The sequence below is a fragment of the Epinephelus moara genome, chromosome 6, assembly GCF_006386435.1.
Source record: "Epinephelus moara isolate mb chromosome 6, YSFRI_EMoa_1.0, whole genome shotgun sequence".
Classification (NCBI taxonomy): domain Eukaryota; kingdom Metazoa; phylum Chordata; class Actinopteri; order Perciformes; family Serranidae; genus Epinephelus; species Epinephelus moara.
Genome location: NC_065511.1, coordinates 1498708 through 1515673, shown reverse-complemented (window position 1 = coordinate 1515673; position 16966 = coordinate 1498708). Strand labels below are relative to the sequence as shown.

Genomic DNA, 16966 nt, shown 5'->3' with positions numbered 1-16966 from the left:
TGGGACAAATATGAATCATGTCAAGTTTGGTGGACAACGGACCATTTACTCCAAATTTATAGCAATTTCCTGTTTCATGGCGAGACATCAAAATTAAACCCTCTGGATTTAGAGGATGCCTCCAAGAGGCTTTTTTGTACGTTTCTGCGCGTTACGTAAGCCTGCCAAGTCTCATACATGTGGGTTAAACTAGCTCCAACTTTTGTAGGGGGCGCTACTGAGTCATTTTTTGGAACCAGCGCACGAGACCCTTAAAATATCAAATTTTTCACCAGTTCTGAGATGTGTGCAAAGTTTCATGAGTTTTCGGGTATGTTAAGCCTCCCAAAAAGGCAATTCATTTGGAGGAAGAATAATATTAATAATAATAATAATAATAAAAAATCCTTGCATTTCAATAGGGTCCTCGCACCGCTAGGTGCTCGGGCCCTAATTAAAGCTGCAAGCAGCAATGAATGGGCCCTCGCAGTCCACGCGCGCGGGGCATGTTGCCATCGGGGGGCGTGCACCTAGATGTCTTGTCAGCTGTAATAAAAAAAATAAATAAACGTTATCGCTTACTTACATTTCCAATATACAGGTAGGCACCCAACCCACGTATGTATTTTTCCAATATTTATGAGTGTTTACAGGTACTAATGTATATCACGCTGTTACTGTGATGGTAAATGACTTAAATATTTAATCTGAGTATATAATGACAATATTCGGACATGTAAATGTGACATCTGGACTGACAACTTCCCTCTGCAGCTGGGTTCTGGATTTCCTCACAGACAGACCCCAGACAGTCAGATTTACTTCCATTCACACTAATTAGACTGCCACCAGAGCGCCACGTATTGGCCGATTTGCACCAAATTTTGCACAAACCCTCATCGGGCCATGGAACACAATTAGCAAAAGTGTTGTGGTAATCCGACTGTATTTGGTCAAGATATGAAAGACTGTCTGTTTTGAAAACAATGTGCAGGAATTTGTTGTTTTATATTTTGGCCGTTTTTTGGACTATCAAAATTCTTTTAATAACTTCTTGTCAGGAGGGTCCACAGATGCTACATGCAAAGTTTGGTGCAAATTAGTCAAATCGCCTAGGAGGAGTTCGAAAAAGTAAGTTTTTCATTGTTCGCGATTTTGCGAATGGAAATTCAATGCAAAAGTGGGCGTGCCTTACATCACACAATTCAGCTGAATTCAGGGAACACTTTGATATAAGGTTTCAAAACATGCAACATGTTATGTGGGAGTTGTGGGCCAAAAACGCTTTTGCATTGAAAATAGCGCCACCTGCTGGTCATTTTTGGTGTGTGAGTTACAGGGGCCAGTCTATACCACCGCTATCAATTTTATTTCCATGAGTGTTATGGTGTTGGCACAGTGCCAAATATTAAATTAGACGACCACCAGAGCGCCACCTAGTGGCGGATCGGTAAGTCCTTCGTCAGATATCCTCAGGAGGGCATTGACAATAATTATACCAAGTTTCGTGTTAATCCGCCTAACCGATGTTGAGATATAAAATACTTCAATTTAAAAAGCGCCACCTTGTGGTCATCACCCGAAATTTTGCACAGAGCCTCAGGGGCTCATGCGGAAGTGGTAACCTAAGTTTCATGTCATTCGGATACACCGATGTGGAGATATGCAGCACTTCCTGTTTAGAACGAAATCTGCAGGAAGTTGCTATTTAATAACTTGAGTATTGTTTGGAATATCGAAATTCTTTTAATAACTTTTTGTTGGGAGGGTCCACAGATGCTGTGTGCAAAGTTTCATGCCAATCGGTGAAATTGCCTGGGATGAGTTCGAAAAAGTAGGTTTGCGACATTTTGCGAATTTGCGGAAGAAAACGGTAGGCAGAAATGGGCGTGGCCTACACCACAAGATTCAGCACAATTCACTGAACACGATATAAGGTTTTTGAATGTGCGACAAAGTATATGGGAGTTATGAGCCAAAACGCACTTTCTTTAATAATAGCGCCACCTAGTGGTGGAAATTCCGGAGGACAATAGATAATAAAATTTTTCGCCAGGTGTGACTTATATTCCAAGTTTGCTGAGTTTTGGGGTATGTTCAGGCAGTGAAACATGCGATCATTTTGGTGGAAGAAAAAAAAAAAAATTAAAAATAAATAAATAAATAATCAGGAGAAAAACAATAGGGACCTCGCAGGTCTGTGACCTGCTCGGGCCCTAATAATAAACAGCGCGATTACAATAGGGTCCTCACGGACGACTTCGTCGTCGCTCGGGCCCTAAATATAAATGATTCAAATTCAGTTTCTGGTGGCACATCTTTCAGCCCTTAATAACCACCTCTACTTGTCTCATGTACTTCTTTCAGGTACTACGGCAAAAAGTTATTTTCTCAAAAGTGACCAACTGTAGCTTAAAGTGTTATTTGGTCAATTATGTAATTTTTTTATTCAAAGTTGACAATGTTGAGAGGTATTATTATGACAACCTGACATTAACAAACACAACATAGCCTGTCAGACACATGGCATAGCAGGCCTAATTATCAAACAAGATACTGTACAAGTGGGTTCTGACAACGAACTGCTGTCAGGTCAAGGCCCTGATGAGGACAATGAGCATGCAGTTGGCCTGACTGAGACTATTTCTGACAGATTCTGCAGAAATTCTTTGGCTGTGCAAACCAACTGTTGCATAAGCTGTTCAGGTGGCTAGTCTCAGACAATCTTGCAGGTGAAGATGCTGGATGTTGAGGTCCTGAGCTGGTGTGGATACACAAGGTTGCCCCTTGTGTACCTTGCAGTTGTGAGGCTGGTCGGATGTACTGACAAATTCACAGAAACAACATTGGAGATGTCTTTTGGTTGTAAAATGAACAGTTCAGGGCCAACAGCTCTGGACATCCCTGCAGTCAGCATCCCAATGGCACTCTCCCTCAAAACTTGGGACATCTGTGCATTGTGTTGTGTGATCAAACTGCACATTTTAGAGAGTCCTTTTACTGTGACCATCCCAAGGCACACCTGTGTAGTAATGATGCTGTTTAATCAGCATCTTGATATGTCACACCTGTCAGGTGGATGGATTATCTTGGAAAAGGGATGTTCTCACTAAAACTAATTTTAACAAATTTGTGACCAACATTTGAGTGAAATATATCTTCTCAGTGCATAAATAATCTTTCACATGAACCTGTGAAAAATGGGAACAGAAACAAAAGTTTTGTATTTCATTTATTGTTCAGTATACATACTAGCTCAGATGAAACCCAGATCACACTGGTATGCTACTTTATAAGACAAAAGAGTCTCAGTGTTTAGTTATCTAAATGTCATTGTTCTGTGATTTACGTACTATCAGTGCACCTCTATAAATGTAATTTTTTTTCAAAAATAAAAAGTATGGACCATATGTAATGCTCAGAGCCTGTGGGCACTCACAACATTGTTTGTGTACCGTGAAAGATACTCACACACTGGTAGAACTGGCCTCTCTGGCCGCCGGTGACGAAGCGTTTACCATCTGGATTCCAGGCCACACTGGTCAGACTATCCTCATGAGACTGACTCATCTTTGTTCGTAACTCCCCCGTCTGGACAACAGAAGGGGGGGGAGAAAAACATGACTGAAAAGATCAGTAACTCACCCTACAACACACTGATTTATTTTTCTGTCATGTGACCTTCTAACTGCCTGAAAACCCATTTCTCATTAGTGGTTACAGATCTACCTTCAGGTTTGAGTTGGGTGAAAAAGACTAAATGCAATGAGAATGCAGTATGGCTGCATTCACAGAGTCCTGCACCTTTTTACATGACAGTGACTGGAGCAGTTTTGGTAGGTTTATTATTGTCATTGTACAACACAGGGTTGCACAATAAAATGCAGTTGTAGTCTCCTCATGCTACAAAAGAAAACCAGAACAAATATATTTGTCGGTGAAGATTCTCAGTCATCCAGGTCATGGTAATCGTAAGTGCTATATCGTAGGCAACTGGACTTGCTTGCGTTTCTTGAAGACGTTTCGCCTCTCATCCAAGAAGCTTCTTCAGTTCTAACGGTCATGTGAGCTCTTAATTTCAAAATCGTTAACTCTGAGTCGTTAACAACTCTGAAACTATGAGCTCACGTGACCCCTACGACTCTGCAAGGGTTCCCACCCACACAGGGTTTATAGCCTGCAACTTCGTTCCAGTCATTTAGAACTGAAGAAGCTTCTTAGATGAGAGGCGAAATGTCTTCAAGAAACGCAAGCAAGTCCAGTTGCCTATGATATAGCACTTACCAGAACAAATAATAAACTCTTTTTTATGGTGGAGTGTGGAGGATGAGGTGGAGCCGAGGAGTCTCACAGCCTGAGGAGAGAAGCTGCTCTTTAGTTTGGTGGTATGGCAGCAGAAACTCCTGTATCACTTGTCAAGATGGTAGCAGGGTGAAAGGTTCCTGCGCAGTGTTTCCCCTACATGATTCTTTTAAGTGTTTGTGTTGGTGCTACAGAAGCTGGAAAGAACAATGTGGGTCAACTAATTAGAGCAAAGAACAGGGGGGTGTCAACTCTATACAGTGAGCTGACATTATCAACAGCAACAAATAGACAGCCGCTCTGCTACCAAGACTGGGAATTCCTTGGACCATGAAGAATGTGTTTGGAGTGGAGTTTGTGATGAGTGTGTCACAGATGGACAGGCTGTGACAGCTGGTGGTCATGGAGGAGTTAACAACCCACTGTTTCTAATTATGAGCAAGAAATGCATTTGACCTAGAGCTGCATGGTTAATTGTAGATAATGAAATAATCCCAATTTCATGTGCTACATTAAGCATTTTGCAATACTTAATACACTATTTGCTATTAGTACTTAACTGATATCTATAAAATGCTGCCTTTTCTTGCAGGGACTCTCATCAGCTGTTTACGGTCTGCTCTCAGGAAGTTTGAGTGTGCAAAAATAAAAAAAATACATAAATAATGCAGAATGGTCCTAGCAGCCTCAATTTAGATATGAATGGCCAGTAGCCTGTTCTGATTTATATTCACATCAGAGGTGACAGCAGTGGCCATTCAATTATTTTCATTGTTGTTATATTTGTAGGAGTTTTCTAAATGTGGATCACAATTTAGTCAGAGAGGAAGGAAGCCAATAACCAGCTGACAGTGTGTCAGACATGTTGTAGCTACCCGAGGGAGCAATATGGCTTGGCCAGGCAGGATTTTTGTAGATTTCTACAGCTGAGGAACCATGGTGATGAGACAATAAGTAAAGAAGATCTGGAAAATCTTAGTTCTGGATCTGGCAAACTAAATGTGTTTAGCTCAGCATATACAGCTGAGCCAGGTCATAAAACAATATCTAGATTATATAAGGGTCTCTAAGTTTAAAGTCGGGTGACATGTTTTATATAAAAGAAAAGTGGGAAAGTCAGGGAAACTTTGAAAATATCAAAGGAGGAGTGGGAAAACTTAAAAAAAAACAAGCTATGGAAATCAACCAACTCATTGTCCTGGAGAGAGTTTAACTGGAAAAATATGGTCAGATACTTTATAACACCAGCAACCAAACAGTGTAAGGTGAAGCAGACAGCATGTTGAAGAGGCTGTGGAGAAGAGAGAGCAGCTCATTATCACATGTTTTGGGAATGCCCTGGAATCCTTCATTTTTGGAGATCAATTAAAGATAGCGTGAAAAAGGTGTTAAATCTGAAGACTGATATTAGTTTTCAGGTCCTATACTTGGGAAAGAGGCCCTGGCCTCTCCAGTATGTACATTTTTAGAATTATGCTGGTTCCCAGCAAAAAACTGATCATGAAAATATGGTTACATCAACAACCATCTCCTTTAACTGACTGGTTTAATGTGATGCATGAAATTTTTGTTCGAAAAATAAACCTTTGAACTGAGACTCAACCTTATTTGAAGAATGTTGGAAAAGGTGGACTGTATTTATTGACGCTTATAGAGCAGATTTTTAGTAAAAGTTGTATTGTAACTTAGTGCTGGCCACTGTACTAAGTGAACCAGTGAACTGGTGTTGATTTCTTGAATGATTAATAACTTTTATTATATCATTATTTTTAATATTAAAAAGAGACATGTTATACCTGTACATTCCAGAGCCACAGCTCAGAGCAGTCATCAGGACCACAGGCTATCAGGTAGACATCATCAGGGCTCCAGGCCAGGTATGAAACACCATAAGCATGACCCTCCAGAGTCTTCACCAACTTCAACTGGTGGGTTTCCTGTCAACCAACACACAAACCAGTAAGTTATCTGGTTCTTATAACTCTCACATGCCAACTCATTTTTTCTTGTCTGAACTAAAACTGATGCTGAATAAGTGGCTGATTACCATGTCCACGTGCCACACAATGACGGTGGTGTCTTTGGACCCGGTTGCCAGTTTTGTGCCGTTGTTGGAAAACTTGCAAAACCAGACTTCATTGCAGTGTTCAGTGAGAATCTGCTGAGTGTAGCAGGGGAACTGTTTCCTAAAGATTAGGAACACACATAGGCAGACATCAAGCTTCATCATGCTATCAATACTCTTAATAATATGACAAATTAGTGAAAAAATATCTTACTATTAATTTAAGAACACAGAATTGCAACAAAATAAGTGGCATAGTTTCACGTGTCAACCTAACAGCTTGCCTTTAAATATTCAGTATAAACTAAACAAAAATTATCTCTCATTTCTTTAGTTAACAAAAGTAACTCAGAGTGAGATTCAGATTCTTTATACAATATTAATAGTACAACAAAATCAAATCTACCGTAAATTACACATTTAAACAGTTTGCAGATACAGATACAAAAAATGTACCCTGGAATCTATTTGTATATAAATCAACAGGCAATTTCTCTTTTAGCAAAATCCTAAATGATTGAGTTGTTTTTGTCCAATCTGGACCTTTATGCTCTGCCATTTCTCCTCTAATCATCATGCTGTAACCTGGGACAGGCTGTTGTGCTGCTATAACTATTGCACATTCACACATATACAGTTTTTTGTCGAGCTGTGAGTATTACATAGGTTCACACTGTCAAAGGTTTATGACAAAATCACTTGACGACACCAACCCCCTTGTGCGCACAGTGAGAAAGAAGAGGGAGAGACGCTGTGCTACTGACAGATGAGCTACTGAATGAGATCCCTCTGAGCGATTAGTCGCTAAAAGAGTCTGAGGAGTCCGGGGCTGTTCATAAAATATTCAGGATGTCACAGTTTATTTCACACTACTGAAGGTGCTCCTATTTTGGGGACCACCGCCGAGTCAGTAATAATTTCGCTTTCAGCCATGCTTGTTGTTGCTGAGGGTAACAGTATGACGTCAGTCTGTCAACAAGTCAAAATATTGCAGTTATCATGATATGAATTTCTCATATCATATCAAAAATCATGCCAGTATTATCATGAACTAGGGCTGTCAATCTTCCCCCAAAATCAGATTCGAATTTTTAATGTTTTTTATGTTAAAAATTTGAATAATATTCGAATTTTTCCTTGGTATAGGCTATAGCCTAGGCCTACCACCGCATTTTTATATTTTTTGTGTTATAATGACGTTATTTTAATATTTTGCATGACATGCAAAAGTGAGCGTCTCTGGCTTGTCAGTGTTGCTCCTCCTCACTTCAAGTCACTGTCATTAACTTTTAACCTGCAAAGGCGGCAGTGCCGCAACATTGTAGGAATTTATGAAAGCCCTTGTGAACATTTCAATAGTTACACATTAAAACAATATTTATTTGCAATTACTCTATTGAACGACCCCGAAGCATGAGCAAACGGGCTGTGTCACTTCGGATCAAAGAGATGCACCCTGTCACTGTCAACGCAGGGCTGACAGGGCACCCTCCGCTGAGAAGAGAGAGAGGAGATGGATTGTAGCTCTGTTTGTAAACGGGGCTTCTCTGACAGTCATGTATTTCCCCAAAAAACATTTCTTCATGCACGGTAGAGTGCCGTTTTTTTTTTTTTTTTTTTTCAAAATCGCCTTGATATCTAGCAAATCGCCTGGCAACCATCCAATCGGCAATATACGATTTGAACGCTGATCGTCCCAGGCCTATTTGCGTCGTACCGGAAGTCAAATATTCGTACCTTAGTTTCCAACTTAGAATATGCTTATTTTTACAATAATTCAAATTGTTTTCAAATAGCGAAGTTCGTTCTGACAGCCCTATCATGAACGATATGATACTGCACACCTCTAGCGCGTATACCACTTTCTGAGCATAAATTGGGATTTATAAGGAAAATTTGAGGAGGAAATGCGTGTAAATTTAGGAAAACTGATCCATGCATACGCACATTTTGGAGATAGGGGAAACTGGCGACACAGATGGTGAGCTGGTGAACTGAAGCCAGACTATTGAAATTAAATGTGAGGAATCATTATATGTATAATGATACATTTGAATTCATGTCATGTTTCTTATAGATCCACTAAATAAATATTTAAATACAGCAGTATTACTTGTGCTTTATGGAGATTTTTGTGTCTTTTTGTTGCAATCATATAAAACTGTTTTGAGAGCATATTTCTTGAACTGCAATCAAAAATCAAGTTTGTAAGTACAAACGTGTGATCATTTTGCTTATAAATGAGTACTCTTTGCTTGCAAGTTAAAAAGTTTTGCTTGCAAATCAGTCCTCTTTGCTTGCAAGTTAAAAAGTTTTGCTTGCAGATCAGTCCTTTTTGCTTGCGAGTTAAAAACTTTTGCTTGCAGATCAGTCCTCTTTGCTTGCAGGTTAGAGGCCCAAACCCAAACTCCCCCTCCGTTTGCACGGTCACGCGGAGCTCCGCCATATTAAGGGCCGTCCCAAACCAATTATCGCTGAATGCGAGTGGACTGCTCAGCCCTTAGATAGCAAGTGTGCATCAGTGCAGGCTTCTGACGAGCCCAGCAGGAAGTGCAACATCACAATGGAGGAAACAACGTACAAATGTAAGAGTTCCGTCTTTCTACTTTGTAAAATATTTTAGATCAAACACACACATTTGATTCCTCACACTGACTTTACAGTCTCAAACAAACTCACAGAATGTTTGGTGTCAAAAGATGAAAACCTACATGTCCATATGTATAATAAACTATTTAAAACTGTCTAAAAAATTCCTCATCCCATTCTCATGATTTTTAAAAAATATATAATTATGTGTTCACAGGGACAGAAGAAAAAACAAAGCAGTTAATCGATCTACGGATTACAAATGAGTCTCTTTACTAAAAAGAGGAATGCTGCAAAGCAGGGATGGAGGTAAGATTGCCTAGATTAATTAATAAAGTTCATCTGTGAATGTGTAAACTGTGTCTAGAAAATATGAACAAGTTAATTACTTTGATTACACTGCACTGTATCTCTTATATGACTTTAAGTTTTTTTTTAATTTAACTCATTTTAATTAATATTTAAATGTTTTTTTTAATAGCCTGTTGCTCTATTTTGCATTCACAAAGCATCTGTCGGTATCCATGGTTACATCTGCTTCCTTCTTCCGGTAGAGTGGCAAGGGCGTCCCATGGTTTGGCTTCTCTTTCATACACTTTCCCTTAATCAGGAGTGCCCGCCGCAGCTGCGAGTGTAACTTGATTTGGAATGACACTCGGTAGTGAAGTGGTAGTGGGTAGGGAGAGGTTTGGGATTGGGCCAAAGTTTTGCTTGCAAGTTCAACTGCACTTAATGGGCGGGGCCTACGCTGATGGATGAGAGAAGAGTTTCTATTGGTGGGTTTGACGTGGCTACATACTGAGCGGGCTGCACCCACGATTCCCTCTCTCCCACTGGAAATGCTTTACAGTCGGCATTACTGCTACACCCCAGGGCATCGACGGTACTGACCGTTACGCCGTAGAATAGTTCTGCCCTGGCTAAACAAAAGCAATCTACACGCACCAGTTCAAATAAAACATTCTTGCTATTATTAGGCCAAGTCCACACGGACCCGTGTACTTCTGAAACCGTGTATTATTCTATGCAATTTGGCTGTTTGGCCACACGCAACTGAACTTTTGGGCCCCTGAAACCGCGTTTCTTTGAAACCGGAATCCAGGGTGAAGTTTTTGGAAGACTCCGGTGCCAGCGGTTGCGTGTAGATAGGATAACTAATTCTGCACTATGCACTTAGCCCATATGTGAATGTTTACTGTTGCTATGGCAACAAGTGACAGCTGACGTTAGCGTCAGTTAGCTTAGCTCAATCGTCCGACAAACAATAACCCATAAAATTATAATTCAACATATTTAAACAAAATCAACAACAGCTACCAACAGTTACAGCCCTTACAACCTTAGCTAATGTGCTGTCACAGATTAGATTGTCAAAATGAAAGTAATAACAGCTTAAATCCCTGAGGAACTACGCTAGCATTAGTGACGGTTGCATTCACTCGTATGCAGTTACCTTACGTTACAGTTCCCTCAAACAATATCACGAAGCACAATACAAACTAACTATATAAACAAATTATCTATTAAGGGTACACTCCTAAAATCTGAAGGTGCTTAGGTGACATTTACCCTTAACTCAAATCAGCTAGGCTTTAAATTGAATGGAGGTATCTGTATGGTATCTGTAAAGATACAAAATCGATATCATATGCAGAAAATAATGTCACAATTGAGTGGGCAGATACACATAAATACCCTATAAGTCACACTAACTTTATTTGTGAGCGTGCTATCTGCTGTCTTTGGATGGCATATCCAGTTGCTCGACCTAACGACCAACGAAGGAGGCTGCTCCTGTTGCTAGCTACCCCAACTACACTACCACGAAAGCAGTGACGGGCCTGCCAGCGGAGGTTCTGGATCCGGCCAGGTCGGACGTCCGTTGGCAGGCCCGTCGCTGCTTTCGTGGTAGTGTAGTTTGTCATTCAGGCGCCTCTGCTGTTGAATTGGGTTGCGCTATTTTTGTGGATCGGGTTGTTTTTATTTTCTGCACTTCCCTATTCTGGTATTGACTCTGACTTCTGATTGGTTAAAATGGCCTTTCCGTTAGAAGTTACATCGCCACCTACTGCTTTGGCATGTGTATTACATCACTTGGTAGCGGGTTTTGCGGTTTCGTGTGGATATCATATTTTTTTTTATCACACCACTCGTGTGGACGAATTTTTCTTTTGGAAACCACAGCCCGAAAAAATTCGGTTTCAGAATTGATTTTCACCACAGCTCCCGCACTGAATTCCCCGTGAACTACAGAACTCCCATGTTGCTTTGCAAGCGTACTAGGCTGATGAGTAGAATTTAAGAAACAGGCTAAATGACATGATGTTGCACACTCTTGTGCAGTAGGTGGCAGTATGCACCTTTAAATTGTTTGCAATCCGCCAACCGAGAGAAGAAGAAAAAAAAAATGCTTTGCAAGCTGTCCTTCCAATTTAGACTGGCCAATAGAGACGTGTCTTACAGCTTTCAGTTTAGGCCCCGCCCACCAGGTTCAACTTTTTACTCGCAAAACTTTTTGACTTGCAAACGGAAAAAAATGACTCGCAAACAAAACTTTAGGATTTGCAAACAAAACTTTAGGATTTGCAAACAAAACTTGGATTTGGATCAATCATTTTTTATTTGCAATAAAACATTTTTTGATTGCAATATTGATACTTTTGCTCTCAAATCTTTTTTTTGATTGCAAAACCTACTCTGTTTGATTGAATAATAAAGAAACAAATGCAGCTCCATAGTGCTTGTGCTACTGAGCCATAACTTTTCCATAGGCACCTTTTGATCGTAAAATATAAGTCAACTCAAATCCTAAATGAAATCTCGCTCAATATTTAATTGCCTCCACCTGACATACAAACAGCAACATTTCTGTGTCAACAAAATTCCTTTTCTTTTCTTCCATTTGGTTGTTGCCATTAATCACCTTGAGGAACCACTGACCAGCCAGCTCATGTCTATTAGGGCTGCAACAATTAGTCGACTAATCGGTTTGAGTAATTTTTCATAGAAAAGTACTATAAAAGTACCCCAAAATACTGTTATTGCAGCTTCTTACGTTCAAATATTGGCAGCTTTACACACTCTCCCATGACGGTGAATTAAAACCCTTTGGCGTGATGACAAAACAAGACATTAGATGACATAATTTTGGGGTTTGGGACAGACATTTTTTGGTAAAATGATTAGTCGACCAATCGAAAAAATAATCGACAGATTAGTCGACAATGAAAATAATCGTTAGTTGCAGCCCTAATGTCTATGCATCAACATTCATGTGGTGCTTTGCATTAACCATTTATGGTTGAATGTGGGCATGTAACGTTCGCGTTCACATGCATCCATCGTCTGAAATGTTGGTTGTGCACGTCCTCAGAAATTAAAGCAATGTGTCCGCAAGATGTAATACTCACATGAATGGTCAGGGCAGTGTTGGTAGAATGAGAAAAAGAAACCCACCACCACTTTTTCTGCTGTGATCCATGCTCATCTCAGAATGAACAATACAGTGACCTCCTCGAGTATTGCCAAGTTTATTGTTTACATCATGCAAATCTGCATGTTCTATATGGTCTAAGTTCTCTGGTGTGCTGTCTCGTGGAATCCCCGGTAACACACATAGTATATAAGCAAAAAGGTGAACAATTCTGTTCATGGCGGGGGCTGGTTGTCTACGCAAACGCATGGTTAAAACCAAGTATGTCTCCGGCCTTACCTGCTGCAGGCGTGGTCCAGCAGCAGAGACACAGAGTCCAGTCCACTGTCCAATTTGGTGTTGTGGTAGAGGCAGCGCTCCCTTTGCAGCTCAACCGCCTGCTTCAGAAGAGTCTGCAGGCGGCGAGGAGGCAGCATCACTGATGGAGGCAGGTATGCTGCATACAAACACAGAAAGATTCTAATTAGTTCAAAACACAGTGACCAACTCCATTAAAAAAATGTATGGAATCATCTAGAACACAAATTGTTACACACACCAAGTAGCAGAAGCTGGGTTTCTACCTCTGCAGGCTGAATGCAGGTGAGCATGTGGATTAATATAATATAATATAATATGATATTTTTCTTTAGTGTATAGTGAATTGAAAATAAAAACTGTTCGGGTGTTGGTGGGTCCGTGTATCATTCGTTCATTCCATTTTCAATTTAAAATCAAAAATCAAAAAACGAAAAAACGGTTTGTTTTTTCATTATTCGTTTAATAATCACATTCAAAAATACAAAAAACGGTTTGTTTTTCTTATTTTTGATTTTACGCTCACATCAAAAATAGCAAATCGAAAAATGGGCCACGATTGAAATTTGATTTTGATTTTTCATTTGATCCAACTTGCGTGACCCGGAACTATTTTCTACGGAAGCGCATTGCATTCACTGGATAAAAAAAAAAATTAGACACCTTAGGATCTCGTAATTACAAGATCTCGTAATTTCGAGATCAGGATCTCGTAATTTCGAGATCAGGATCTCGTAATTATGAGATAAGATCTCGTAATTATGAGATCAGGAAAGGTGCCACATTGGCCACTGCTTAGCTCAGAACCACATACTGCACATCCACGAAGGGGGGTCGGAACTACTGTAACCAGCTGCCACTCGGGTGGTGCCATCTTGACTATATCCCATATCTTTATTATAATGTGTAAATATTGTAAATTACGAGTATTACACTAAGCAAGGAGATGTTACAACAGTGCACACGGTATATATTTTGATCTATTTCATACTTCAGATTTATATTGTTATTAATATAATTAATTATATTAATTGGTGACAGAAAAGAACGAATTTCATTCTGCAGGGAAACGTGTGTCCTTACTGTGCATATTGAATCTTGAATCTATGTTTTATGAAGACCCTGTGTGCGCTCAGAACTGTGGCACAAGTTACGCACCGAAATCTGGCGGAAGAAAAATAATAATAAGACGAAAAATAAGTAGGCTGTGTGTGACTTGTGCGCTGATGAAGTGGTGGGTGATCGATGTGCCTGACATCGATTGATTTAGTTTCAGCACCGTGGTAGTTCTTTTCTGTCACCAGTTAATGCCTAACAATATAAATCTGAAGTATAAAACAGATCAAAATATATACGGCGCGCACTGCTGTAACATCTCCTTGCTTAGTGTAGGCCTAATATTAATGTGTTTGGTGGCTAAGAAGAGTGTTAAGAGTGGGTCAGCTCAATCTTACGACTCCTTCTTAGTGAAAGATCTTCTTTAGCTAAGAGCAATCTGGGAAACGCGGCCATTATGTCAACATACAGGAAAAATGTGTCCAGAGTTGACATGACATTTACCGGGAGAGCTAGAGCCATTTGACCAAAGCTGACGTTATTACTGCTGTAGCATGATGTTATTAGGCTAAATACTACATTTCTAACAGTGTCTGAGCTGATTTATTGACACAGCATGCTTGTAGGCTGCTGTAACGTTAGGTTTACAGAGGAAATAACGGGAAATAACGGGATGTGACTTAATCGGGTGAAAATATCGTTAGTGAAACAGAAACAAGCGTTAGTTAGGGGACAAGAGCCAAGAGTCACAAAGACTCACATATGCTAAAAGTTACTTACAACCAGTGTATTTAGGCTACTGTATGTGTCCGGGTCCTTCGCCTGTGGAACAAGTAACGTGACCACTAACTTGTCCCCAAACGAACGCATGTTTCTGTTAGGCCTATGTGTTTCACTAACGTTCTTTATGCATTATGAAGAATGTCAGACTGGCCAATCAGTGGTAGAGTTGGGCCCAGAGTCACAAACAGCGCATTTCGACTGATACAGAACCGGCACATTGCCGGTTCCCGAACCTAATTAAGCAGGCTACTTACAATGGCATTAAAGACAATCTGACATTCTGTTTGTTGTTGGTTATTTCCTTAAAAACTACGACTTTATTCTCGTAATATTATGACTTTTTCTGTTATGATTTTATTCTCGAAATATTACTACTTTAATCTCATAATATTTCGACTTTATTCTCGTAATATTATGACTTTAATCTCATAATATTTCAACTTTATTCTCCTAATATTATGACTTTTTCTCAGTTATGACTTTATTCTCGAAATATTACGATTTTTTTCTCGTAATATTTTGACTTTATTCTTGAAATCTCCAAAAAAAATTTTTCTTCAATGTGGCCCTAATACTCCGTCGTACCCTAATACTCCGTTGTAATTTACAATATATACACGTTATAATAAAGATATGGGATATAGTCACTGCCACCACCCGAGTGGCAGCTGGTTACAGTAGTTCCGACCCCCCTTTGTGGATGTGCAGTATGGGAACTGCCCATTGGTTCGACAGCCTATTGGTTCGACATCCCATTGTTCCGACCATATTAAACTCATTGTTCCTAAGTCCGTTCCGAAATCATCATGATGCCCTGTGGTTAAGGTCTGGTTAGGTTTAGGCACAAAAACCACTTGGTTAGGGTCAGGAAAAGATCATGGTGTGGGTTAAAATGAAAAAGAAAGTGGCAAACACATAAGCTGTGAGCCTGCTCCGCCTCAAGCACCATACGCCCGCCGCGAGCCGTTCAGCACCGCAGACAGTCGGACTAATGGGATGTCGAACCAATGACATGGACCCATGCAGTATGTGGTTCTGAGCGAAGCAGTGGCCAATATGGCACCTTTCCTGATCTAATAATTATGAGATCTTTTCTGGTAATTACGAGATAAGGTGTCCATTTTTTATTCTTTTATCCAGTGAATGCAATGCGCTTCCGTAGCAAACAGTTCCGGGTCATGCAAGTTGGATCAAATGAAAAATCAAAATCAAATTTTAATCGTGGGTCCGGGTAACATTGGAAAATTCGTAATTCATTCGTAATTCAAAAACCAAAAACGGTAAATCTGTTATTTGATTCAAAACAAAAAAACAAGGGTACCCAAGAAAACCGTTTTTGGTGTCAGAATCAAATGACGAAAAACCAATGAAACCCGGCCCATTTTTGGTTTTTGCCGATTCGTTTTACCATTATTCCTTTTTGGATTGAATACTGAACAGGTCTGCGGACATTCAGCCAATTCGTTTTTGCGTTTGAAACCAAAAATGGAAGTCACGTGATTTTTTCCTTTTTTCATTTTAAACCAAAAACGAAAAACGAAATCATGTGATCTATTCCTTTTTTGTTTCCAAACGAAAAACCAGAAAACCAATTTTGGTTTTTGCAAATTCCTTTTTTCATTTCTCATTGGGGACAGACAGTAGCGTGGTGGGCAGACAGGAAGCGGAAGTGAAGTGTAAAAACGTCAAAATAAAATCCAAGAGGGCAGAATCATATATATATATGTATATATATATATATATATATATATATATGATATTTATGGGTAGAATGGCCATTCTATTAAAAATGTAACACCCAACATTATGCAAGCACAGAATCGACTAAAATAAATAAATAGGCCTACATATGCTATGCATATGAAATATATTTTATCCAAAAAATGTGTGATATATTATTTAGTTGCGTAGTGTGAATTAATAGCCTAATTAATTACATATGTGGAAATAGCCTGTGTCGTCCTTTGTTAACCATTTCACATACAGCTGTTACTCATTTCAATGCCGCAGCCACAGTGAAGGGAGTGAAATAATTGATCCAGGAGTAGCTGCAGTGCGCAACACCAACCAGCAGGTGGCACATGTGAGCAGTTGAGATGCAGCGTCCAACTGAAACTGTTTAGCAGTACTGTTATATTTTCTGCCGGACCTGTACAGTATACTAACTCGTTACAGTCTTAATTTCATAAAGGACATTTATACTATGATATTTAAATCAATTTCAATCAATTTTATTTATAAAGCCCAATATCACAAATCACAATTTGCCTCACAGGGCTTTACAGCATACGACATCCCTCTGTCCTTATGACCCTCGCAGCGGATAAGGAAAAACTCCACCCCCCCAAAAAAAAAAAAAAACCCTTTAACGGGGAAAAAAAACGGTAGAAACCTCAGGAAGAGCAACTGAGGAGGGATCCCTCTTCCAGGACGGACAGACGTGCAATAGATGTCGTACAGAA

The 16966-nt window shown here is 39.7% G+C and overlaps 1 protein-coding gene across 10 annotated transcripts in view; it reads right to left on the bottom strand.

Moving 5' to 3' along the window:
- Positions 1 to 16966, bottom strand: part of wdr26a (WD repeat domain 26a) — a 175178-nt gene that overhangs the window by 85270 nt on the left and 72942 nt on the right. For all 10 annotated transcript variants that reach the window (XR_007570051.1, XR_007570049.1, XR_007570048.1 and 7 more), the window contains 4 exons: positions 12648 to 12804; positions 6329 to 6467; positions 6078 to 6218; positions 3451 to 3570 (listed from right to left, as the gene is read on the bottom strand). Coding sequence is in view for 5 of the 10 variants with exons in the window: in XM_050045794.1 (XP_049901751.1) it covers positions 3451 to 3570; positions 6078 to 6218; positions 6329 to 6467; positions 12648 to 12804 (557 nt within the window). In the remaining 5 variants the exon portion in view is untranslated. The remainder of the gene's footprint in view (positions 1 to 3450; positions 3571 to 6077; positions 6219 to 6328; positions 6468 to 12647; positions 12805 to 16966) is intronic.